The 26,652-nt window shown below is 49.1% G+C and overlaps 1 protein-coding gene across 12 annotated transcripts in view; it reads right to left on the reverse strand.

The window, feature by feature from the left end:
• The window catches only part of TRAK1 (trafficking kinesin protein 1), a 158,550-nt gene that overhangs the window by 80,018 nt on the left and 51,880 nt on the right, over positions 1-26,652 (reverse strand). For 4 of the 12 annotated variants that reach the window (XR_007457566.1, XR_007457567.1, XM_049629932.1 and 1 more), the window contains exon 1: positions 12,730-18,486. The exons of 6 other annotated variants lie outside the window; for them this stretch is intronic. Coding sequence is in view for 4 of the 6 variants with exons in the window: in XM_049629932.1 (XP_049485889.1) it covers positions 12,730-12,841 (112 nt within the window). In the remaining 2 variants the exon portion in view is untranslated. Of the gene's footprint in view, positions 1-12,729; positions 18,487-21,742; positions 23,687-26,652 lie in introns of those variants that run through there. 2 more of the 12 variants (XM_049629933.1, XM_049629931.1) reach the window with 1 other exon arrangement.

The raw sequence follows: 26,652 nt of genomic DNA on the forward strand, positions 1-26,652 counted from the left end.
AAGATGAAAAAAAAAAAAAAAAAAAAAAAAGAACTGGGAGGAGGGGGAGGGGGGGAGGGGTTGCAGAGGAGGGAGGGGGAGGAAGGAGGGGGGGAGGAAGGAGGGGGGGAGGAAGGAGGGGGGAGGGGGAAGGGGAGGAAAGCGGAGGGGGAGGAAGGGGGAGGGGGAAGACGAAGAGGAAGACAAAGGAGAAGACAAGAGGAAGACGAAGACGAGATTCCCAGCAAGGGCAATAGTTAACATTTATAAAGTCCCTTCTATGTCTGGGATTTAAGGAGCTTTTTCCTTAAGCCTCACCACACCCCTGAAGGGTATGTGCTGTTGTGACTATTCCACAGATGAGAAAACTGTTGCCGGGAGAAGTTAAGGACCCGACTGAGGTCACAGCAAATGAGGTTGTAAGGTAAGGACTGCACCTAGGCCAATTTGGCTCCTGTCCTAACTAAGTTAGGGGGGGAACCATAAAGGATCCAAGGTCAAGGCTGAGGCTGGCACAAATCAACAATTCTTGGAAGCATAAACAGAGCAAGAAACATCTGTGGTATAGGGGAAAGATCTCTGGTGCCAGGACTCCGAGGCTTAGGTTTTCATAGGACACTCTACCAAGGTCATGAGGCCCTGGAAAAGCCCTGTAATTGTGTCTTCGGTTTCCTCTTCCAAGAAATGAGAGGGGCAGGAGTGAGAACAATGAGGTGGGAAAATAGCTAGTGAGGCCTTTAAACAGTAAGACAAGTACGGGCTGCACTTTCCAAGCAGCTTTCCAGATACTCAATGTCCAATAAACCACGGTCCTGTTTCTCTCTCCACGGGAACAGTATTCCAAATGGAGGCTCCAGTTCTGACCAAGGGAGCACTACCCAATCAATCCACTTCCACTCAAAGGATGTTCAAAAAAAAGGACAGCCATAAACCTCTACAACAACATGATAAAGGTAGGGTCCAAGTTCTAGAAAAAGAAGTATAATACACCAACAGTAGCAAAGCAGATAGAGTGGACACTTAGGACACCTCTAACAGTGTCAAACTAACGTGTACCAAACGTGCGCCAGGCTCTGTGCTGAGAAGGGCAGGAGACTAGCCCTTCCAGGACACACAGAAAACGGGCAGGTTCCCCATCGGGGCATTCCTGGGCAGGGGCCTAGGGTGTGTGAGACCTGGCAAGTCCCTTTAGGGACTCTGGACTTTAATAATGGGACAACTGAAGCCACTGGAGGGTTCTCAAAGGGGGAGTGTCTACATAAAAGCTGTATTTCAGGAACGATTCTCCCTCCAGCACAGAGAAATGGTGGGAGGTGGGGGTAGAGGTGGTCAAAGCTGTTGACAAATCCAAGGAAATTCTAAGTGGCTGCAAAAGTGGAGAGAAGTGGTCTCTTTTCTTGAGAGAGTTACGAGAGAAGACAGGGTGGGTGGTAAATCAGAAAGATAGGATCTGGGCTTCTCGCTGGGGCAGAGGGGACAAAGGCACTCCACTTCCTAGGCCTAGGGTCCCCGGGCAAGACAGGCAGGTGAGACAGAAGCTCAGAAGCATGCTGGGGCTGCCCTAGCACAGTCACTGGCGAAGGGGACAGCGGCTAAGGTCACCACGGGATCATGTGTGTGCCAGGCAGAGGGCCGTGCACAGCCCACAGCAGGAATGTCCTCCCGGGAGCTGGAGGTACTAAACTGTGGTTAGGAAGAATCCGATCTGCAGTGAGAAAAGGGTTGAGTGCCAATCCTTGGGTGGGCAGGTAGAATCATGAAGCCAAATTCGAATGAGTGGCCCCGGGGCCGGCTGAGCAGAGACAGGGAGGCCCGCACTGGGTTGTCAGCTAACTGAAGGTGCAGATCAGAAGGGAGGCGGGGTGCTCTGGCTGAAAATCAGGAATGCAAACTTGATGCAAATTAAACCGTGCCCAAAACGATTTTGAGGATAAATGCTGGCAGCCATCTTCAGCCAAGAAATCCCCAGTATCCACAGAGAGCAGGCCCTGAATAGAAATGAGTCCTTGCCTAATGCCAAGGAGATGCAGCCAAGTGAGAGGCTCGGGGGTAAAGACCTGAGGCCCAAGAGAAATCCCCACAGGGAAGAAAACAATGGGGCTGGGGACTGGGGGTGGGGGTGGGGGTGCGGTTCTCCAGGGACAGATCGGAAGTGGCCATCTGAAGGAGCCCTGGGGCAGGAGCGGGAGAAGAGGGCAGAGGCTGTGCAGGCAGTAGGGCGGCCAGAGCAGGGAGCCAGAGGCACAACTCAGGAGGCCTGACTGATGAAGTGGAGGGCAAGAAGGTCCCAGCACACAACCTGTGAACCTGTGTCTTCTCGTCACATTAACAGGCTTGACAAGACCCCCTTGACATTTTGGCCTTATCAGACTTCTCAGAGAAACTCTTGTTAGCAGCCCTCACTTCCCATTTATGTGCTGCATTTTGGTGAAATGGTTCCCCTAAAGTTATGTCAACAGTTAGCTCTCATCATTTTTCTTAATTTTTTTTTTTACCTTTTACTTATTTTTGAGTGAGAGAGAGAGAGAGAGTGAGTGAGTGAGAGAGAGAGAGACAAAGCATGAGCAGGGGAGAGACAGAGAGTGAGGGAGACACAGAATCTGAAGCAGGCTCCAGGCTCTGAGCTGTGAGCACAGAGCCTGACGTGGGGCTCGAACTCACAAACCGCAAGATGGTGACCGGAAGTTGGACGCTTAACTGACTGAGCCACCCAGGCGCCCCTGCTCTCATCATTTCTTAACCTAATTTTGAGAACATTTCTCCTATGTCAGTTTTACATACGTATGGAGCAAATAAGTGAATGAATATTTTGCACACATAGAAGTATGTGTGAAGGTGTACACGTACATAAATGCACACATATATAAAATTATACACCTATATACATAAGTGTGTGTGTATCCCAAGACCTCAGGGGACACTGCTCCCTTGTAACACTAAGACCAAGTAGCCAACATCCATGAACGGAGGGAAGATATTCACGACTGCCCATTACATTTGCACCTTTGGGTAGTTTGGCCGTGTGTTCTAGCTTATTCACAGGTCATTTCTTTAATTACCTAGAGCACTGTTTTTCAACTTTTTTTTAGAACCCGATTCTAGTCCCCTTCCCCGATAATTTCTCCTTTTATCTTCTGTACCTTAGCACTAGCTTTTTTTTTTTTAAAGTAAATTTTATTTTCTGTAATATTTATTATAACAACCATACAATATTGAATAAACTTTCGATACGCCCAGTGGAGACAGGAGCTGGCACTCAAGTATCAGAGAAAAGCATGGTCCACAAAGCGGTAGATTATCCCCCCTCTCTCTCGGACCGGTAACAGCAGCCGTCAGTTGAAAAAGCATCCCTACATTTGGCCCCTGATCCTCCAGGAAGTAAACCTAATACCTAGTTACTGTCTGCCCTGCCCCTGGCAAGGGGTGGGAGGTTCAGAACCTGAAAGCCAAAGATGAAAAGATCCCCATGAAATTCTAAATGAGTCACCACCGCTGCTAAGTTTCCAGGCATTACAGAATAAACGTCCTTTATTTAAAGCTTTGTCTACATGCTTTAGAATTTGATTTGTCAATGCTCCACTTAAAAACCCTCACCAGCTCTGCCACTGCCCACAAGCAGCAGCCTCGATACATAAATCATCCAGGGACCATCCATACCGGCTCCTCGCCGCCCCCATGCCCATTCTCCATCACGGCTCAGCCCTCCCTATGACACCACTCTCGGATGTCTGGCTTGGTTCCAGGTGTGCCCCCGTTTCCTTCTGCAGGGACGGTCCCTCTCCTGCTCCTCCATCTGGGGAGTTTCTGCTCCTCCCCAACGCCCGTCTTCCTGCTGGGAAGATTTCCCGTGGAAGATGGCTAGCAGTCATCCAGACGGGGCAGCTTGGCAAAGCATTCTGACGAGGGGGGCATCTCTGAATGGCTGTTCTGACTCAGCCGCAGGGCCGCAATCCCTGCGTGTCGCGCCCAGACACAGGGCGGGTGGGCTAGAGGCATGGGTCTCCGAACTTTCTGGCAGCGAAACTCAGGCTCTGAAAGTCACAGGACTTGCCTGAGGTCACAGACTTTAACCGTCCCCTGGGCCTCAGGGCGCCTGGGTGGCTCAGTCGATTAAGCCTCCGACTTCCGGCTCAGGTCACGACCTCACAGTCCGTGAATTCGAGCCCCACGCTGGGCTCTGTGCTGACAGCTCAGAGCCTGCAGCCTGCTTCGGATTCTATGTCTTCCTCTCTCTCTGCCCCTTCCCTGCCTGCACTCTCTCACTCTCTCTCAAAAAAAAAATTCCCCTAGGCCTCTACCCAAGAGAAATAAAAACCTATGTCCACCCAAAACTTGTACACGAATATTCGCAGCAGCATTCCCCGTTATAAGCCAGAACGTGGAAACACACAAATGACTCTCTACTGGTGAACGGATACACGAGATGGGGTATGTCTGCGCAGTCTGTAAAAAGGAACGAAGCATTGGGGTGCCTGGGTGGCTCAACTGGCTCAGGTCATGATCTCATCGTGCGTTGCATCGAGCTCCGCGTCAGGCTTCGCACTGCCGGTTCAGAGCCCGCTTGGGATTCTCTCTCTCCCCCTCTCTTGCACACTAACACCTCTCTCTCTAAATAAATAAAGAAACTTTCTCTAAATGAATAAATAAGTACTGATACACGCTGCAACGTGGAGGAACCTCAAAAACTTGATGCTCAGAAGCGGCCAGGCACAAAAGACCATACTCTGTGGGATCCCATTCCTATTCAGTACCCGATACGGGCCGATTAGAGAGCAGGTAAGTGGCTGCTGGGGGCTGGGAGTGGGGATGGGATTAGCTGTGAACAGGGGTGAGGGAGCTCACACAGGGAGGGGATACAAATGTTCTAAAACTGAACTGTGGTGGGGGCACCTGGGTGGCTCAGTCAGTTGAGTGTCCGACTCTTGATTCTGGCTCAGGTAATGATCCCAGGGTCGTGGGATGGAGCCCTGCGTTGGGCTCCACACTAAGCACGGAGCCTGCTTAAGATATTCTCTCTCTCTCTCTCTCTCTACGTCCCTCGCTACAGCATGCATGTGCACTCTCTCTCCCTCGCTCTCTAAAAGACTAAATAAATAAAACTAAACTATGGTGACGGTCGTACAACTCGGAATTCACTAAAAGTCATTACACTGTCCAGTTAAAAGAGCTGAATTTTATGGCAGCAGGTTGTACCTCAAGGCTTTAAGTTAGCGAACGACACTCAAGCATTCGGGGGCTACATTTACTGTACCCCAACCGCTGCCCCATGACATGGCATTGCAGAGGCACTGTCTTGTTATCTCGGTCCCTGACTGAGCCTTCCTCAGACCACAGCGGGGTTCTCAGACAGCAAAACTGTTCAGGAGGAGCGATCACCCACTTCAGAATGAGCCCTGATAAAAGGCACACAAACGTACCAGTGCACCCCACAGAGACTAGGTTATTTTCAGTTAGAGAACCGTCACTAAAATGTGCTCAGATAGTACACATCTGTAGGTAAACCAAGAGCCGCCTCTCTCCGGTTTTTGAAAAGAGTGACTCTGGAGTCTCCTCCCAGGCATGACACGTCCATCCTTTTCCCAAAGGACAGCCTCAGCCCGGGCTTAGCTGTTGTCCTTCAATATCCACCTTCACAATCAGCCCAACAGCCCAAGTGGGTTAACCACTATGACCCAGAAGACACACGTTATTTGGTTTAAAAAAGAACTATTTTGACACAGCCCTTGTAGAGGGTGTGGAAGAACAGGGTGAGGACCCACCCATCAAAAATGGCTAGAGCCATAATGAATGTTCTTTTTTTTTTTTTTTTTTTTTTTTTAATGCTTATTTAGTTTTGAGAGAGAAAGAGACAGAGTGCGAGTGGGGTACGGGCAGGGAGAGGAGACAGAATCTGAAGCAGGCTCCAGGCTCTGAGCTGTCAGCACAAGAGCCCAACACAGGGCTTGAACTCACAGACTATGAGATCATGACCTGAGCCGAAGTCGGACACTTAACCAACTGGGCCATCCAGGCGCCCCACACGTAATTCTTACAAAAGTCCCATGCCCCCGCCTACCTGGGTTATGTAAGGCACATGAAGGCAGCAGAGTCTTATTTGGGGCCCAACACATAATTGGTACTCAAAAAAAGGGAAGATTTTGTATTCTCACAGACCAGTCTTGGGAAAGAAAGGCTCACGTCTAACCGACACCCCAGAGAGAGGTGAAAACATGAAACCCTGGTGGAGAGCTTATCACCCCCAAATAAGCAAATGTCCCAGAGAGTCACCTCCCTTGTCCTCCCAGCTTTTGGGGGGTGGAGGGAAGAAGCCATCTGGAAAAGGGCCATCTCAAGTCTAAAGTAACACAAAGCGATGACGAGGTGGGAGATTGCTAAGAAAGAAGCTGTGTTCAAAGGAAAGGCATCAACTGGTAAGTAGCTGTGGTCTCCAGCCGGAAGCAAACAGACACCTGGGTGAACAGGTGCTGGTTTGCCACGGCGGCCACTGAGGCGGCCTCTGGGACAGTGTGGTGGCAGAGGCCAGCCCACTACAACAGCAGTCGGTTCGGCCACTGCCTGCGCCCGCGTGGAGCCCGGTCTGCGCACTGGGAGGTGGGAGAGGGACAGCACTGCCAAGAGCAGAGACCTGATCGTACAGCTGTGGCGACATTTAACTGCTCACCAGCATCATTAACTGAAATTTTAGTGTGACTATGTTATTGGCTCAAGTCCCCTTCCGAGGTGGGCTGAGAGCAGAGCACCGTGGCAGGTTACTGAAGAGGCAGCGAAAGAGAAAGGAAATGAGTCTTGAGTGTATTTGTCATGCCAGCCGCCACCCTGGTCATTTTACAAACATTTACTTAAAACCAAGAACAGCTCCATGACACCAGTATGAGCCACATTTAACACACCAGACAGGGAGAGGCCAAGTGGCTTGTCCAAGGACATAACCAAGGACTTGGGCCTGGTCTATTAGAGGCCATAAACAGCCACCCCGCCCTAGACCGGAACACTCAGTGTTGATCTATGGTGGCCGTTCGTGATCAGGATATCTAAAGAGGGCTTGCTTGGTGATCGCCAATTATGACTGCTCACCACGTGCTGGCACTCTGCCAAGTGTGGGATAGCTATCATCTCCTTCAGTGTTTACAATCATCCTAGGAGAAAAGTATTACTGTCGGCCGTCCACGTTGTCCAAGGTCACAGGGCTATTATGGGAGGGCCTGATCAGTCTGACCCCCAAGTTGGCACTCTTAGCCACTGTCTCCTGAGTAAATACATGACTCCCACTGTCAAGCTGAGCTGGTAAGATGCACACATAAATTAGAATACAGAGGAGCAAGCAGGAAGGGCCAAGTGAGAGATGCCGTTGGGAGTTCGGATACAAGAAGACGGGGCGGCAAGGGGGAAGGGGGCAGGTGCCAGAAGTGGGCAGAGCAGCAAGAGGACCCCAAAATAACAAAGGCTCTGGGTGAACCTTGCCCGTGGCCAGCCCTGGGGCTATGCGGGTACCTGTACTCCAGTAAGAGAACCACCCTGAGCAACTGACATCACTGGAGGCCTGCGTGGGGTAGCCATGGATACCAACAACCAAACCCCAGGCTGGAGACCCAGGTAATCAACACCACGAGCACACAGTGCTGACGCCAGGACTGATAAGCCGGGTCACCTCCTTCCTGATCGTAACCCTACAGGAGAGAGTCCTACATAGCGCCCTCGTGTGCTGCTGGCCACACCGTGTCAACACACACACACACACACACACACACACACACACACACACCAAGGCGGGACCCTGACAGCTCCTTCTCCAGGGCAGACATCACACACCTCCCCCGCCTCCCCGCCTCAGCCATTCTCCACGCAGCCTGGCCCTCCGCCAGCAGCCCGCGATTTCCTCCTCAAACTGGAGGAATCCGCTGTCTGTGCTGCCTCTCAGGCTTCACCATGGGCCCAGCCGAAGAACTTGAATGACCCAGCAGGGTGCAGCTATGCACAGTCACGCGGGCCCCAGGCTCTCCACCAAGTTCCAGGTAGGTTCCCACTGCCAACTGGTGTTTCTCCATCTCTGCTTTTCCAGATGATAATTTCTGGTTAGTGCTCATCACCTGAAAATGGCCCTTTGTGCAAAAGACCGACGTGGCCACTCACACCCTGGCCACCAGGAGCCACCTCTGAGGACAGGACACTTGCTCGCCTGCAGCCTGCGGGCTCAGAAAACCAAAACCTGCTACGAGAGCACTCGGTAACCCCCAGAGAATTCCATGTGCTCTTTCCGAATCCTGCTGCCTGCCAGGAATCGGGGAGGGAATCTTGCAGTCGGGTAACAGCCTCAGGAGTGTCCGGGTGAGGAAAAATCATGAGATCAGGCTTCCCGAGGCATGCCCTCGAGAAAGCGGTGGGAATCTGCCACACAGCAAACCACAAGGAAGCGACCACCGAAGTTCATCTTCGTCAGTGTCCTCCTGATGCTGGTGCCAGTGCCCTTCACTCCCAGCAGCACCGAGACCGGCTTCCTGCCTGACCTCACACGGAGCAGAGGGGGCTGGGGCAAACAAGCAGGGCCCTGCTCCAAGACCGCCACACGGGACGAAGCTGCTTGAGGTCAGTTCTGTGTCTGCACTGTGCAAGTTCTCGGTGGCCAGAAGACACAGAGCCCAGACACTTTCTCTCCCTGAGGACGGTAAGAGCCAAAGAGCCTCTCACAGCTGCTTCTCCTGGGAGCCCCGCCTCCCTGTGAGCACCCACTTCGTGGGTTAGAACGGCCAGAAGGGGCCTTCGACCCCATCAGCACCTCGTGCCTGGGTGCAGTGGAAGGTAGACCCCAGGCAGGGTGACGGCGGTAGAATTCTGGACAGGGACAGCCGAGCTGAGCCTCAGTCGCTTTGACTGCAAATGGGAATAGCACTCATTGCAAAGGCTGCTTTGAAGGTGAGAGGGTGACATTACAAAGTACCCATCACCCCCACAAGGTGACTGGGAGAAAACACATGTCTCATGTATTCACAGCTATCAGAGCAACCCAAATACTGATTCTGTCCTTCAGTGGTCAGCCAAAATCACCTCTTTGACATCAGTCAACAGGGAAGAAAAGCACCTAAACCAGCTCAGAATCCAGGGAACGCAGTCACGTCCACGTCCTGCACATAATTTCATTATTCAAGAGCATTTGTCTTCCATACACGGGACTTGCTGGCCCATGAACTCAAGACAATGTCGGAGAAAAGCAGGGTCCTGCCCAGCGCCGGGCTTGCTCTGGGACACAGGACTGCACAGAACCCAAATCTTCCAAAACAAACCTCTATCTTCCAACCTATGCTCCAGACTTCCTTCAGGCCGGGAGCCAGTCTCATGAATTTTCTCTGACGAAGAAAACTGAGCACACTGGCTATAAAGTGTCTTTCTTTCGAGCTTACTGTCCTAAAATTACTATGAACACGTCACCCCCTCCCCCCTTACAGGACAGCTAAACATTTTATTGAAGAAAGGAAGGCGATGGGAAGGGAAAAAACAAAAGAGAATGTAAGTCTATCCTAAGATGCCAAATACAAAGCAGTGCCCCTCTCAAATGTGATCATAGAGTAGGGACCCTGTGTTGGGGGATGTCAACAAAAAGATGCGACCTCCAGTTGACCTGTGAGCGGGAGTCGGCCACTTGGAGCCTCCCCACACCCTCCTTGGAATGTGGGTTCTGCTCGCCTTTCCCGCTCCCAGAGGCTGCGCCAAGGACACAGCCTTGAGATGGCGATGGGCTGCGAACACCCGAGCGGCCAACGTGGCCGTACCCAGTTAGGGCCTCTTTCTAAACATACTTCTAAGGTTTGGCAGGTGGCTGCACAGATCCAGTCTTGCTGCTGCCCGCCCAGGACAAGCCTCGTCCTTACGTGGGTTCCCTCTGCTTACTGAACTGCCACCTACAGAGCTGGAGTGGCCGGCCTCCTCCTTCACCTCTCCCTGCCCAAGGAGGTTTCAGATTACGCCTGGGAAACTCCCGAGGGGGTGGCCAACCAACACCCACGGTTATCTCTGAAATGTAGACCAGCACGGGACAATGTGTGGGACAATATGCGTTGGAATCAGCCAGAGGGCACGTTAAAACCCAGTCTGCTGGGCCCCACCCCAGAGAGCCTGGCTCAGCAGGTCTGGGGCAGGGCCCCAGAATGTGCATTTCTAACACAATCCTGGGTGATGCTGGTGCTACTGGGTGGGGGGGCCCCACTTTGAGAACTGCTAGCATCGTGATTTAAGAGCAGAGGGCTCTTCAGTTGTTCTACATAGGCTGAAACCACTTACTAGCTCTGTGACTCTGGACAAGTTAACTTAAGTTTCCTCTTACAAGCCTGTGAAATGGAAATGATAATAGCACTTAACCTCTGATCTGGCTGTTTGAAGGATCAAATGCACAAATCCACATGAAGTACTCAGAACAGTGCCTGGCACGTAGTAAGAGCACAATAAACACTGGCTCTCATCACCATCATCTGGCTCCCAGTTTTTTTCTTCAAGTTAAAAATAGGGATAGATGAAATATATACAACACAAAATGTTTTCTTCTCTTGACTAGGCTCTAAGACACTGTTCCAGAATCTTGTATAGCCTTTAATTTAGAATCATATGGTTCTGTGACTGGTTTCTAAACTCATCTCACTCTGCTTATGGCAACTGCTCATCTCATATTTTCATATGCACAGGAATCCCCTGAAGATCTCGTTAAAAGGTGGGTTTTGACTCGGTGGGTCTGGGGCCTGAGCATCTGCATTTCCAACAGGCTCCCAGGTGATGTGGGGACACGGGGGCTGGAAGGGACACCAGCTGATCCAGGGAAACCTGGGCTGGCCCTAGCTCTATGAGAGCAGGTGGATGCCTTTTTCCTGAGTACTTGCAGGAAGCTGACTAATGCACAGTCCCCACCGGCCGGCCATTCCTATACCAGCTCCTTCGTGAAAGGGCCAGGCGGGGTTTGAGGCCTCAGCTTGGAGACCCCCATCTCTCTGCCAGCTCTTCCCTTCCCCCGCTTTCTCCAGTTTAAAGCTTTTAACTGTCCTGTGGTAAAATGTTACTGTTTTTAGGACAGAATGTTTTTCTCAAACGAAAACACTTCTGATAAGGCCAATTATAAATAACTTAAAAAAATTTTTTTTAATGTTTATCTTTGTTTTTGAGACAGAGAGAGAGCATGAGCAGGAGAGAGGCAGAGAAAGGGAGACACAGAATCCGAAGCAGGCTCCAGGCTCTGAGCTGTCAGCACAGAGCCCGACACGGGGCTTGAACTCATCAACTGTGAGATCATGACCTGAGCTGAAGCTGGACGCTCAACAGACTGAGCCACCCAGGCGCCCCTATAAATAACTTTTAAAATAAAAGTTATGTTGAGACATGAAGATAAACCATTTCAGAGCAGAACTTTGTAAAGGTATTCAGACTGTTTTTCCTCAAGACCTAAAGAACATACATGCAGTCACTGTTTAAACATTCTGCTGCACCCCCAAAATCCCTTTCTCTGCACTGCGGGCAAAAGCCCCAGAAGCCCAACTAGGAAACTCCCAGTGAGCATCTGGGCCTCTCATTGAATTAACACCCTCACTTCTCCAGAACCAGTGTCCCTCTAACAGAGCCCGAAGGTGGGTCCCCAGGTGACTTCAAAGTCAGCCTTGTACTTTTCCATTTGAAAGAATCCTAAATTAAAAAAAAAAAATAAAAATCCCTGTTTCAAATCAGTGATTAATGACTTTTTAAAGATAAGCAACACCAGCACAAAAACATACTTTATTTAATAATGACTCAGTCTCAGGGCGCCTGGGTGGCTTAGTCGGTTGAGCCTCCGACTTCGGCTCAGGTCACTCATGATCTTACTGTTCATGAGTTCGAGCCCTGTGTTGGGCTCTGTGCTGATAGCTCAGAGCCTGGAGTCTGCTTTGGATTCTGTGTCTCCCTCTCTCTCTGCCCCTCTCCAACTCGCACTCTGTCTCTCTCTCAAAAATAAACAAATGTTTTTAAAAAAAAATTTTTTTTAAATAATAATGACTCAGGGGCGCCTGGGTGGCGCAGTCGGTTGGGCGTCCGACTTCAGCCAGGTCATGATCTCGCGGTCTGTGAGTTCGAGCCCCGCGTCAGGCTCTGGGCTGATGGCTCGGAGCCTGTTTCCGATTCTGTGTCTCCCTCTCTCTCTGCCCCTCCCCCGTTCATGTTCTGTCTCTCTCTGTCCCAAAAAATAAATAAAAAAAAAAAAACGTTGAAAAAAAAAATTAAAAAAAAAAAAATAATAATAATAATGACTCAGTCTCTTGCTAATTTACCAAAACCTGTTCAGTCACAAGAAAACAACCAAAACTCTTAAAGCAGAGTACTGGAATGCCACACATACACACACACACATACACACACACACATACACACAAAGCAAAAAGACAACTAACTGATATTTGCAACAACATGTATGAATCAGTCAAGCAACAGGAACCAGTCAAAATAATGCACCCTGTTTGATTCCATCTGTCTAGATCAAGAACAAAGGAGCAAAATAAATCTCAGGTCATAGAACTCGGGACAATTGTCTCCCTCCTGGGGCACAAGGGGCTTTCCCAGGGTGCCAGACATACGACATGTGGTTTTACAAGGGGGTCATCACAAGCCATCCACCGACGTAAGATCTGTGTGCTTGAAGTTATACCTCAATAGAGAAATAAAAGAGTGCTGTGAGATCAGTGAAACAGCCAGGCGTACTTAGACACTAACAGGGAAAGGGTCAGTTTGAACAAAGTACGAATTTACCCTCTTCCAAGAGGTCCAGGCTTTCATGCCGCTCGCTGGTGGGCTTCCTCTCTTCATCTTGGTAGTCGTACTCAAAACACTCTTCTTCCCTTCCCACGTCTCTCAGGGACATTGCTGAAGTCACCCCAAAGCCAAAACATTGCCCTAAGGGGCTGTTCTTGGGGGAGCTCCCAGCTGTCTGCCCAGAGGAGCCATTGGAGCCCGGGCCCCTGGGGCACACGCTGGGCCCTGGACGGGGCCGAGGACGTGCCCTGGCTGAGCTAGAGTGGAGGGTGTACACAGGGCCATTGGCCCAGCGTCACCCAGGACAGACCCGGAAGGGGGTGGTTCCCAGGAGCAGAGAGGAGGGACAGGGTGGGGGCAGGAGAGGGAGAAGCACCTGCCAGAACGGGAATGCCCTGCCTGCCCCAGGGCGACCGTGCCAGGTGCTGTGGATTCAGAGGGGGAGGTGGACAGGCAGGTGGAGGACCACAGGCAAGCTCTCCACCTCCAGATGCCCCTCCCCACTTCTCCTCCCCCAGGAAGCAGTGAGGAAATGGTAGCTCCCTGGAAGTTTCGCAGCAACTGCACAGGGTGATACCAAGAAAGCCTTAAGCAGGTGCACCTGTCTACAGGTGGGACCCTAGAAGAAGAGCTGCCCTGGTAAATAACTGCACAATGCCCTCAGATGGGAGGTTTTCGGTGAGCACGCTCCAGAAGCTGAGACCCAGCGGACTTTGACAACAGCCTGACACAGTGCTGAATGGGAAAGGAAGTGATCATTCTCATTTCTAGCAGAAGGAAAAAAAAATTAAAAAAAAAAAAACAAACACATGGCAGTAACCATTACCTGTTTTAAGATTAATTCAATCTTTCTTTGGTAATAATACATTGCATCTGCTCTTTTTAAATCTGCATTTGATAACCCCCACTCTCATCCTAAATCTGCATATTCACAGTCAAATCCGTAAATTCTAATTGCTGGGATAAGGGGGAAAATAATCTAAAGCCTAATAGCTTACAACATTGCCTGGAAGAAGAATCCAGTTTAATTGTGTGTCTCAATACCAATTCCTCTGTACTGCTTAATTTTGCCTTTAACAGTGAAAATGGCAGGTCCCTCCATCAAACCCACTGGAAGGTGGCCCTGAGCGCTGGCATCTAAAAGTACGGCACATTCTGTGATTTCTGGGCTTCAGCTGCCTCCCAGCTACACTGTGGCAGGTCTCCCGGCTCCTAAAAGCCACATCAGGAGACCTATTCCACCTCCCTCCGATTCACCTCCCCCAGGTAACCAAGAGGGAGGCTTTCAGCAGAGGCAAGACCTTTATAAAGAATTCTCTGCACAGGCTCAGGCCCTAGGTCTCATTCATCTTTGGATCCTTAAGGCTGAAGATCCTGTTTTGGTAAGCTAAAAATGTCTGCTGCATTGAATCGCTACCTCCATAAAAACGAATTTAAGACCACACGAGTGCCTGAAATAGAAAATCAGAATATGACAAAAGTGCTATTTAAAAATGAAACCCTAGAGACATATGCATTGTCTGGTTAATATTTTGGAACCTGAAGATGATTACTACATTTTATAACATTAAAAATGTGTTCTTTGTAAAAAGGAGGCTTAGCAGAAATTCAGTGGCAGGGAGTTTAAAATCGCATTTTGAAAATCTGCATTAGCTTTCAGCACAATGTTTATGAGGATACACGCTCAGGAGAAAAAAAAATGCCACTTAATTTCAATAAATGGCATCAAATTGGGCCTGATTCAATTCAAACGACGGTGAGTCTGAAACCCTGGCAAGGGAGGGAGGGACAGAGGGAGCATTATTCATTCAGCAAATATAAGGCCGACTATAAGACGTGTAGGATACTGTGCTGGGCCACGGTGTGTGTAAATGAAAACAAAAGCTGATTTCATGTAGTTGAAAATACTCTCAGTGATGACTCATAACCAAGTTGCTTATACTCAGCTTTTAACTCAAATCTAGGCTACCTTTAACAAATGAAGCCCAAGTCTACACATATTACATAGTAAGCATTTAGGACACGGCATTTTGAACACAAAACCATCCTGGACTCTTCATGTCACCTCATATGCCTGGGTTTAGTCCTTCAGGATATTCCCCGCCCCCCACCCCAAATCTCTCCTCCCTCCCCACCCTGCAGGGATGTGAAGGAATTCTCAAACCTCATCCACATCTGCGTTCATTTCAAGGTTAAAGGCAGACACGGGCCCAAGAGCATCTTCTCTGACAGAGTAATCTCTCCAAAAGCCAAAGCAAGAAAGCCCAGGAATCCCTGTGCCAAGTGGGAGACCCTGGACCTCTGGATGTGAAGCTGCAGGAGCTCAGCCCCAGAAGAGTCACGTAGCAAAGGTGTTGCCGTCCCAGAGGCAAGGAGCAGACACTGGGGCCCCGGGCAGGGCGGCAGGGACTGAGTTCTGGACCTTCCCTGGGAACGCTGGACAGGAAGGCTGTAAGTGGAAGGTGTCCCCTCTTGCAGGGTGGAGGGGCATCCTTCTGTGAGTGTCCCTCTTCAGATCTACTCAACATACCATCACAGAAGTCACTGTCCTGAAGCTCCACCATGCCTGAGACGGGCCACAAGTCACTGGCGCTATTTACATTTACATTTAAATTGATTAAAATTAAATAAAATTCAAGATTTCACGCTAGCCACGTTTCCAGTGCTCCAGAGCCACACGTGGCCAGTGGCTGCCATCCTGGACAGCACCGCACAATGTTGCCAGTGTCACAACAAGTCCTACTGGACACCAGCCCTCCAGAGGGTGCCCCTTCGTCTCGAGACGCGGGCTGTACGCTTCCTGGCCTCCATAGCCTGTGCCTCCGCTGCAGCCCCCTGCCCGCCTGACCCCACGGCACTCTCCTGCCGTGAGTGTCCTTGTCCTCTTCCGAGGGCCACCCACAGCGCAGACTTCTCTCAGTGCTCCATGCACCTCCTCCCTCCATTTCTCGGCCCTGGCTAAGGGTGCCGGTTACTGACGATCCTTCTCCAAGGACCTCGCTTATGCCATTAAAAAAAATAAGTAAGAGAAACATGGGCTCTGGGCTTGCATCTACTTCTTGGGAAGGACATGACCGCTACTTTACTCAAGCCAGTGAGAAGAGCTGACAGTTACGTTATGCATTTACACTTAATTCTTTTTTTTCCCGCCCAAGTCGCTTTAAGAGCCATTCACAAGGTTGTTGTTTGGAAAGGGAAGAGCCGTCCTGCACTGTCAAAGGTGCATCCTGCAATAAACACAAGATGAAAACACAGAGGCCTGTTTGCATCGTATGACACAGAGCGCAGGACATTAGAAAATCATCAAAAACCTGGTAAAGTCTTTTTTTTAATTTTTACTTATTTGTTTTGAGAGGGACAGAGACCGTGTGAGTGAGGGAAGGGCAGAGAGAGAGAGAGAGAGAGAGAGAGAGAGAGAGAATATCCCAAGCAAGCTCCGCCATGACAGCTCATAAACCGTGAGATCATGACCCAAGCTGAAACCGAGAGGTGGATGCTTAACCGACTTGGCCACCCAGGCACCCCACCCCTAGTAACAGCTTTTCAGTTAATGCCTAAAATATCTCCAGCAAAACTTTACTCCCAAAATGGCCACCCCTACCTTGGAGTGGCATTTTAGAGGTCACTGCAATGAAGCCGAGCAGTAGAGCACATGTGACCGCCCCCGTGTATTGCCACGGACTTTTCACTATGGAGTAAGAAGCCCAGAGAAAGGCTTCCTCAGCCATCCACTGGTTTCCCCATGATGAGATCAGCATGAGTGAGACCACCTCCTGCCCGGACATTCACATCTGTAATGCTGCTCAGTGAGGAGAGAGGGTGCACAGTCACAAAAGAAAGTACAGCAAGAAACGGATGGTCAAGATACTATACCCTTGTTCAAAATGCCACTCACCTTCTGAAAGGGATTTTTTTTTTTTTTTATGTTTATCTTTGAGAGACAGTGAGTGTGCGTGAGTGAGGGAGGGACAGGGAAACAGGGAGACAGAGTCCCAAGCAGGCTCCAGGCTCTGAGCTGTAGGCACAGAGCCCAACGTGGGGCTTAAACTCACAGACTGAGAGATCATGACCTGAGCCCAAGTCGGACTCTCAACCGACTAAGCTACGCAGGTGCCCCATGAAAGGGATTTGTAGAAAGAACTACACTATCTCTGAGAAGATAAAATTAAGCACTGGCCCAGTACATCACTGTTTACAAAAAGCTTTTACAGTTGACCCTTGGACCACATGGTTTTGAACTGCATGGGTCCACTTACACGTGGATTTTCTTCTCGATAAATACAATCCAGTGCTGTGAATCTATTTTCTCTAATGATTTTCTTAATAACCTTTTCTTTTCTCCAGCTTACTGTATTGTAAGAACACCTTAATCGACTGTTTATGTTATTGATAAAGCTACCAGTCAATGGTAGGCTATTCTAGTAGTTAAGTTTTGGAGGAGCCAAAAGTTCTACGCAGATTTTTTTTTTTATCGTGCGGCAGGGAGGGGGTCGGCATCCCAAACCTCTATGATGTTCAAGGGTCAACTGTCCTTTATTCACGCTCCTTGTACTCTTCACAATGGCTCTGGTCAGTGTGGCTGTCCCCACTTGCCAGATGGGCCATCTGGGTTGACGGGCTCACAGATGTGGGTCCCAGGACGTGCCCAAACCACATAGCCATACGGGGCGCAAAACAGGCCTCAAGCAGAAACTCCATGCCCGTGCACTGTGTGGTGTTCTACCTACTTCTAGAGTCGTTACAAAAGTACACTCTTTAACTTAAGGACACACACGTGAACCCAAGCCTTTTAAAAAAGAAACAGGCCTCACGGGTTTATTTTGTTTTTTAGAATCTTCAGCAGGCTCCCTGCTGAGCATGAAGCCCAATGCAGGACTCGATCCCACCACCCTGGGATCATGACCTGAGTCAAAATCAAGAGTTAAACACACAACTGATCGGGCCACCCAGGCACCCTGGGTCTCACAGTTTTTAAAATCGTAAGTGACCAGTGTAGCCAAGAAACAACATAAGATTCTGTGACAGATCTAAAGAATTATTTCCCAGACCCCTATGTCTGCAGATGGTCTCCACTGACATTGGCATAGCTTCCCACACACCCGATGTAAAGAACCACCTAAAGCATGTGCTAAAAATTCAGATTTCTCAGGAACTCTCTGGGTCTGGAGTAAATCTGAGAATCTTCCCTTTAAATAAATGGGTATCGGGGCGTCTGGGTGGCTCAGTCGGTTAAGCGTCCGACTTCAGCTCAGGTCATGATCTCGCGGTCTGTGAGTTCGAGCCCCGCGTCGGGCTCTGGGCTGATGGCTCAGAGCCTGGAGCCTGCTTCCGATTCTGTGTCTCCCTCTCTTTCTGCCCTTCCCCCATTCATGTTCTGTCTCTCTCTGTCTCAAAAATAAATAAACGTTAAAAAAAAATTTTTTTTTTAATAAATAAATAAATAAATAAATGGGTATCATGATCCCAGGGTTGCGGGATCGAGCCCCGTGTTGGGCTCCTCACTGGGCATGGAGCCTTCTTGAGACTCTCTCTCCCTCTACCCCTCTCCCCTGCTCTCGCTCTCTCTCTCAAATTTAAAAAAAAAAAAAAAGGAAATTAAAAAAAAGAAGGAGGATGAGGGGAGCCTGGATGGTTCAGTTGGTTGAGCATCCGACTCTTGATTTCAGTTCAGGTCATGATCCCAGGGTTGTGAGACCAAGCCCCACGTCAGGCTCTGTGCTGTGCATGGAGCCTGCTTGAGATCTCTCTCTCTCCCCGCCGCCCCCCCCCCCCCGCCGCCCCTACTCTCCTTGTGTGCTCTCTTTCTAAAATAAAATTTAAAAAGAAAAAAAAAAAGTTTTTTAATAGATAAATAAATGGGTGATTTTCATAGTATGCCAGGTTTCAGAGGGGGGACACATCCAATGTAGGCACCATGACATCGTTTGACACTGTAGCTTAAGCTGTAGGCACTGGGTGTATCTGGTAAATTCTGCGAAGGCCAAGCTACACTTTGTTGAGGGCTGGCTGTTTGAAATCTCTAAAATTTACTTTAAGGTACTGGGCAATCAACCCCTCCAGCTTCTTATCATTCTAAGCCCCTGCCCCATGCCTCTTGTTATACCCTTGGGGTCTTCCTGTGATGCGGTGTGGTTGGGGGAGGCGGGGAGGAAGATGGTGTGTTAAGATTCCAGAACTAAAACTGATAAAGGGGGGGCGCCTGGGTGGCTCAGTCAGTTAAGCAGCTGACTTCGGCTCAGGTCATGAGCTCGCGGTCCGTGAGTTCGAGCCCTGCATCGGTCTCTGTGCTGACAGCTCAGAGCCTGGAGCCTGTTTCGGATTCTGTGTCTCCCCCTCTCTCTGACCCTCCCCTGTTCATGCTCTGTCTCTCTCTGTCTCAAAAATGAATAAACGTTAAAAAAAAATTAAAAAAAAAATAAAACTGATAAAGGGGAAGGGTACGGTTATTCAGCACTGAAGAAAGCTCTCCTAAACCTCAGAGACAAAAGAGAATCAAGCTATTTCTTGATTCCAATTTTAAAAGAGGGGTCCTAACTGTCTTGCAATCCATATTCCCACCCATATAAATATGTATATTACTTTTTAGTGCTAACCTTGCAATTGAAGTGCAAGTCAGTAAGTCTGACATAAATGATGATTTTGCATCTTCTTCAAAACATTTGACTCATCTCTTATTATTAGTATGGAAAGTTCCCTAGAAGTTTCCCTCATTAAAGATTCAAATGACAAGAGAGACAAAGCAATGCTGTGTGTCTACTCCTACCTGGGCGGTCAGGACTGGGAGATAAAGGGGCTATTTCAATTTGCAAGTTTAAAGATGCATATATAAGCAAAGGCAAATTGTATTTCCAGACTAGCCTGCAGAGACCAGGAACCCAACTAGTTAGAAATGAGTCAACAAGTTAACTACAAAATTGGCATCTACTAGAAATCCCAACACCCTGGATTTCCTAAACTAGGTGATTTCTGGGTTTCTGTCCCTTTTATTCCCGTTTTGCTAACTATTTTTAAAAATGGGATTATGAAAATGGCAATTGTCCCAGTAAATTCTGTCCCAGTGGCCTTCTCCCTTGCATCCCCACTGGAATGGAGGGTAAAGGCAAGTATTTTGCCCAACACACATTTAGAAAGTAACTGCAATCAACACTGATCTACCCTTGAACAGATCAGCAGCCTTTCCTTCCATTTTCCTTTTCTGTTGGAAGAAGAGTGATCTGGCTGCCTCTGGGCCAAAAGACTCAACTGAGAAATGGCCGGGTAAGAAAATCCTTCTGACAGACACCCAGATAAGAGTCGGCCTCCTCTCACTCCTCAAAATGACCACCACGAGTAACTGGCTTTATTCCCAAGGACGAAGGTGTAAAGAGAGCTGGACAGTGTAGCAATTGGGTCAAGACAGGAAGAAACCTCCCTCCCCCGCTTGGCTTCTAGGATGGATCCGTGGGAGCCATGGCCACACCCGACTCATCCATGGTCTGGGACAGGCGCTCTGCTGGAACCGACGCTCCCATTCCAGTGATCCACTGAGATCCACACTTTAAAAAGTTAGGGAGGGCTCAGTGAGTCACGAATCACCAAGGAAACTACGAGAGTTCACTGACGGTTCTGAAAAGAAGCATCCCTGTCATTGCCTTTTGGAGTTGGGAACTTGCTTCAAGAGTAATATATCCATGAGAAAAAAAGGATTTAATCATCTTTTCCCCCAAAGACCCTCGGAGCTGCCCACCACCACCATTACTCAGGATATTTAAAAACACACGGACTCAACATGACACTGTCTTCACATAATGCTGGGTTGGGGGGGGGGGTGGACGACAGTGGGGCTCAACTGGGGAACTTTCTCAGCACATTTACTACCCACCCGCCCTCTCCAAGAAAGCCTCTAGGTCCCTCTCCCATAGCCCTTGCCAAGGCAGAAATTAGCAGATAAGAGACAATTACGTAGTTCTTCTGCTTACTAATGAGGCCAGCTCCCAGCCTGCCACATCATTCAGGTTAATCAAATGTGGTCATGGTCTTAGAGCAGTCTGAAACTCCCGAATCAATTAAAAAACGGTTACCTTACCTATTAATGGTTCGTGTGGGGCTGGGAACACTAGGGAACAGACCCTCAAACTGTATATATTGTGTCCTGTGTGTGTGTGTGTGTGTGTAGAAGACATGTGATTTGAGGGTCATTTTGAAGAAGAAATTAAGTAAGACAGATCAACTGTGCCCATACCCAATTCTGGGGCCCAACACCACAGGAGCCTAAGGTGCCTCTCCTGTGGCCTCTCTGAGAATGCAGCTCAGTGCTATTTTCCATGTATATCCGGAACCTCCTGAGGCCTGTCCAGCCACACAAACTCCACCCAGTCTCCTCTGGAATGTGCCACACCCTCCCTGCACAAACTGAGCCCAGTGACAGAAGGAGACAGTCTTTCCCTGCCCCTCCCAAAGTCTCCCCACCCCCATCTCCGTGGGATCCTACAAGCAAAATTCATTGGAATTGCCTGCTGGGTGGGCAGCTGCTTCTGCCTTTTCTCTGGCCTCCCCACAGCCCCCAGGTCTGGGCTCAGGAAAGGGAGGATTCTTCTAGGCCTGCCACCGACAGTCCAGACAGCCACCTCCTGAATACACCATTCCCCAGCCCCGCCAACAGCACAGAGGTCAGAACACATCTCCCCTTGCACACACACGCGTGCGTGCACCACCACCACACTCGCGCCTCACCCCCGAGAGAATTCAATCCAAGAGAAGTATAATGCTCACAAGCCCTGCACACCAACACCATCTGCCCTCCTGAGCAAAGACCGACTGACCACAGAGGGATCTCAGTGAGCCCTGCCCACCTGCCATCTCCTCATCAAGCTTTGAAAACTGTCAGGGCCATGCACGCCTGCAGTGGTGCTGGTTCCATTGCCCCCCTCCCGCCTCTCTCCCTGGGAAAGGTTTCAGGACCAACACCCCACCCCAGAGGGAAACAACACCCCTACACATCCCTGCTCTGTTTTGCGGGGGCCGTAATTACCGTCCGAGCATTCTTCATAATACCAGTCTAGTTCATAATAATCCGCTTCAATAAATTTCTGCATAGTCAGTATTCTTGCAGAGGAGAGAACAGACTTCACAGCGCCATCAACATCAAGTAAAACGCTGCCATGCCTCCCTGCCCTTCCAGAACACCGGGCAGAAGAGCATCCTGAAACACAGCAGAATGAAGCTGTGCATTCTTAATGACAGTCCAAAGCCAACACAGAGAAGGGGCAGCCAGGAGAAAAATTCTGGTGGGATGAGGACAGGAGGGAAGGGAGGCGATTTGCAGAGCTCCTGGGGCCCCCGGGGCAGGTCTGCTAATAAAGCAGCGGCAGCCAGCAGCCCTGAATGGGAGTATCCGGAATCGTCCTATCCAGACGAGAGGACGGTGACGTCACGGACACACACAACCACCCCGAGGTCTCACTCGAGCCTCGCCTCCCGCTCCCTGCTCATCTTTCAATCTCACCGTTGCCATAGAAACTGGCCAGCGCTGAAAAATGATGCAGAGATGGAGGAAATGTCTTCCTGGGAAGCTGGGAGCAGAGGCTGCGAGGTGCCACCCAGGGAGAAGGGAGGGTGCGGGCAGGTGGGGCCGGGGACTGTGCCCCCATCATCACTCCCAAAGAATGTAAGAGACCCTGGGCCACCACAGAGTCTGCATCGGAGAAATGCCACCATTACTTCTGGTTTTCTTTCCCCAGCCTGATTTAAAACACCGAACATCTTTTCTTAAAATCGTTGACCGCCACCTAAGGAAAATGTAAATTACTTTAAAAAATGGAAACGTGTTCACTGAGAGGCAGTTCTGCTCACGCCTTTGCTCAAACTTCTGGAAAAACAGCCTTCGACCTACAAATAGAGAAGCACGCCATTACAGAGGGGCCCGTGCAATTTGATATACTGTTTCATGGACACTCGTGTGTGTAATCAAAGTATAAACACACACAGCAGAATGAAACAACCCACTTTCAAGATAGTGGAAGTGGAAGCAGGGAATGGGGCTTTGAAACTGTCCTTGTAAATGCATCTGTAATGTTTTATCTCCTGAAGAAAAAAAAAAAAAAAGGAGTTAACATTTATTCCGAGTGTTTGGCATGTTTTAAATACTTCTTTAAAATGAGTCATGGATAATGAGACAGATTTTGGACTTCTTATAGGTAACTCCCTCCTCTAAAACAGAAAGGTTTCTCAGTCCTAGCGCCAGTGACATTTAAAGCCAGATCATCCTTTGCCGGGCACCCGCAGGCTGTTAAGCAGCATCCCTGGCCTCTGCCCTCTTACTCGCCAGAAGCACTACCTTCTCTCCTTGTAGATGTAAGGACCAGGCACTGCCAAACGTCCTCTGGGGGCCAAAATCTCCCTCAAAACCCTGCTGCCCTAAAACCAAACTACCTACAGAACCTCACCAGCCTGCTGGCCGAGTACTGTAACTATCTGTTGGTGTCCCAGCAGCAGCATGGGCTTGGTTAAGTTTTCCTCTTCGTGTTCTACTCAAGACTGTGTCATCTGTGAATGAGTAAGAGTAAAAGGTCTCTTTACCACTACTGAGAGGGCATGCTTCTTTCCTTCTACAGTGACCCCACAGGGTGATTTCTCTTTATTCCACCCGTGGCATATGGTGCCTCAGCTAACAAATGTGGAGGAAAAGACATCCCTCTAGGGCAGGGCTTCCCAGGATTTAATGTGCATGTAAATCACCCAGAGCTCTTGCTAAAATGCAGATTCTGATGCAGCAGGTCTATGGAAGGGCCAAGATTCTGAATTTCTAACAAGTTTCCAACGTAAGGCAATGCTGCTGGTCCCCAGACCACACTTTGAATGTGAGGTACTTCAACAGGATGAATAGATAGGGAGGGTAATAGACACAGTATGTGCATTTGAATAAAACAGTTTCAAGAAGAAAACTATGTATGTGTGTGTGTGTGTGTGTGTGTATATATATATATATACACATATATATATATGTATATATATGTATATATATATATGTATATATATATGTATATGTATATATACACACACACACATTCATGCACGTACATACATACACACACAATGACAAACCCTATATATAGACTCTTGGGCAGAATCTGTACTATATATAAATCAATCTCAACCTTCCTAAATCATGAGAAGCAGAGGAGCCTTTAATGCTGTGTTGTGAGGTTCCCCAGAGCTGGCTTCCTGCACCTGTGCAGGCTCCCGAAGTTTCTCCCAGCTCCAGGTACCCTCTCCTTACTTCAGGGCCCTGTGTCGCTTTACCAGGCCATGCTTGCATACCAGCACAGGATGCTACAGGGAGAGCTTCCCACTTGCCAGGCGGCCGACTGAGCCCAGGTGGGAGAGCACGCCCTGTCCTGTGTGGAAAGTGGGGTTCCTGCCTCTTTAGCACCACCCAATAGCAGAACCCCCTCAAGTCTCAGAAGGGGAAAGGAAAGTTAAAGGCAGCTGGTGATGAATCTTGGCTCAAGTTGTAAACAGGCTTTTGGGAAAGTCTGGAAAATGTCGAGTGCCAAGGAATGGTACTGTCTCTGGCCATGCTGTCCCCAGCGGTCACCTACACCCTGGAGGACCTGTACCCCTCCCCACCCAATCCCAAATTCTTGCTGGGCAAAGTGGAGAGCAGACTCCATCGCCTCCCTCACTTACTTTAATCCCTGCCCTTCCCTCTCCCTGACCCCAACTTGGATACACATTTAAGATTTTCTAGGACATCTGCCTATTTAAAGTCAGCAGCCAATGATTTTAATTCCGGCTATACCTGCCCCCATTATCTGAACCTCTCCCTCCCTTTGGCCCTTTATCAGGTCTCTCTCTGGTGAGGACAGCACCTCCCATCAGCCCCACAGCAGACCCCCAAGTGGCCCTCCCACGTGTCATTCCTCACCTTAAGGGAGCAGAGGCTGGTGCCCCAAGGTTTTCTGAGGTTTTGTTTGTTTCAAGCTCCTTACGGCGTTTCTAAAGAAGATTATAGGCCTCAGAGATAAACGAGTCAGCAATTAACAGATGCCTCAAATACCAGCACATTCAACAGGTTCAATCCACTACGTCTGGGGAAAAGGGTCCCGTATGAGTTTGCAAAAGGAAGATGTAATAAAGGAACAGGAAATGCAAACTCTGTAAAGCATCACAGAAAGTCAGATGAGCGTAAAGACCCCTTAAACAAAGGCTTGGCACATGTACCTTCCAGTGTTATGAATTTTAAAAAATACTTTACTCATAACACATCACCATAAAAGCAAAAAGTAACAGGTGGATGGATAGAGGGATATAGGGATGTACAGATGGACGACAGACTAATGGCAGGCAGTTTAATTTCATAGTTTAAAAGCATGGGCTTTAGCAGTACGATGGCGTGATGTTTGATCTGGGCTCCTCGTTCGCCATCTCTATGACCTTCTTAGACCGAGTCCTATGTGCTAAATGGGGTGATTATAATACCCGCCCCAGGGATGAGGCGAGCCTTTAATTAATGGAAGGGAGAGCACTCAGCACAGTGCCTGGGACAAAGTGAGTTTGCAAAAAAATATCAGTTTGGGATCATCCTCACCACTCAAATTCTGTAGGCCAGTATGGGCAGTTAAAAAGACAGCACAATTTTGTAAGCTATAATTAGGGAAATGAGGTAGAAACGGCACTTCTTGGCTTGTCCCAGCATAATTAACGAAAAGGGACTGAGTTCACAGTAATACGCCAGAGTGACGGTTGGGTAGGGGGAAGGGCAGGGAGCGTATTTCTAAACAGTAACCTATTACTGAACACAACCTCTATCAAGTGCAAATATTGTATATATCCAATGTACATCTGAAGAAAATGGGAAAGAAAGAAAACAGAGCGTATCAAGTACAAAGGAAAGAGCATCACTCATGGGTGACTTCCAGGAGCTCCGAGCAGGAATCAAAGTGAACATCTACACCCAAACTCCCATTTTACAGGCTCCGAAGGGGAAAGCCATCCATCCACAGCTCTGCAGAGCTGGTGCTGAGGTTAAGATCCAGGAGTATCTGCCTTCAAATCCACACTTTCATCCAAAAGTCCCACATGCCCCCCCACCCCCCTCCACAAGGGTTCCAGCCCTCCCTCTCCCAGGCTTCCAACAGCTGAAGAAGCAAGGTCCTCTTCCGGTGGGCCGGGCGGAGGCTGCCCCCATCACTGCCACACCCTGGGAGAATCGCGATCAGGGACAGGGTCCAGGAGCAGCCTCAGAGAAGTCACCTCTCACTCACCCTCATCACCAATACCATTTAGGAAATGCAGGCTGCTCACCAGGAAGTCAGCACTTCCTGTCTCACTCATTCCTCAGACCCTGCTACCTAATCACCAGCCCCCCAGCTGTGTAGACAAGGAAAGGGGGCCCAGAGACAGATTAAACAGCTCACGCAGGATCACTCAGCAATAAGAACATCTGGATATAAACTGGGCATGGTCCACCCCTAAAGTCTTTCCATTAATAATTAAGAAAGCATCTAAGGATTATTTACAAGTGAAATGTGGGAGAAAAAAAAGGGGGGAGGACACAATGAAAGGAGATAAAAACTCAAGTTGGCATCTCACAGGAAAAACAAATTGTGAAGCCTTTTTTTTCCAGAACGAAATAAAAAATGATCAGGAATTAAATTGAAACTATCAATGGGACTTTGTGATATTAAAAAGAAATACTATTTCCAGCTCTGTCAAGAAAGGGGCCTGGTAAGGATACCACTCCACCCACAACCAGCACGTCAACCGTCTGGTGTCCAGATTTGGGTTAAACCTCAACATGCCTCCTTGGAGAGCTGCTAATTTCATGTCTTGGGGTAGGAAAAATCAGGATCCGCCTACAATGCCAGCTTGCCAGAAAGCAAAGATGGTCCCATGAGGTCTTGGGTAGAGGTGACAAGGCTTAAAAGGATGATCACGGGC

Source organism: Panthera uncia, chromosome C2, assembly GCF_023721935.1.
Source record: "Panthera uncia isolate 11264 chromosome C2, Puncia_PCG_1.0, whole genome shotgun sequence".
In the NCBI taxonomy this organism is placed as follows: Eukaryota; Metazoa; Chordata; class Mammalia; order Carnivora; family Felidae; genus Panthera; species Panthera uncia.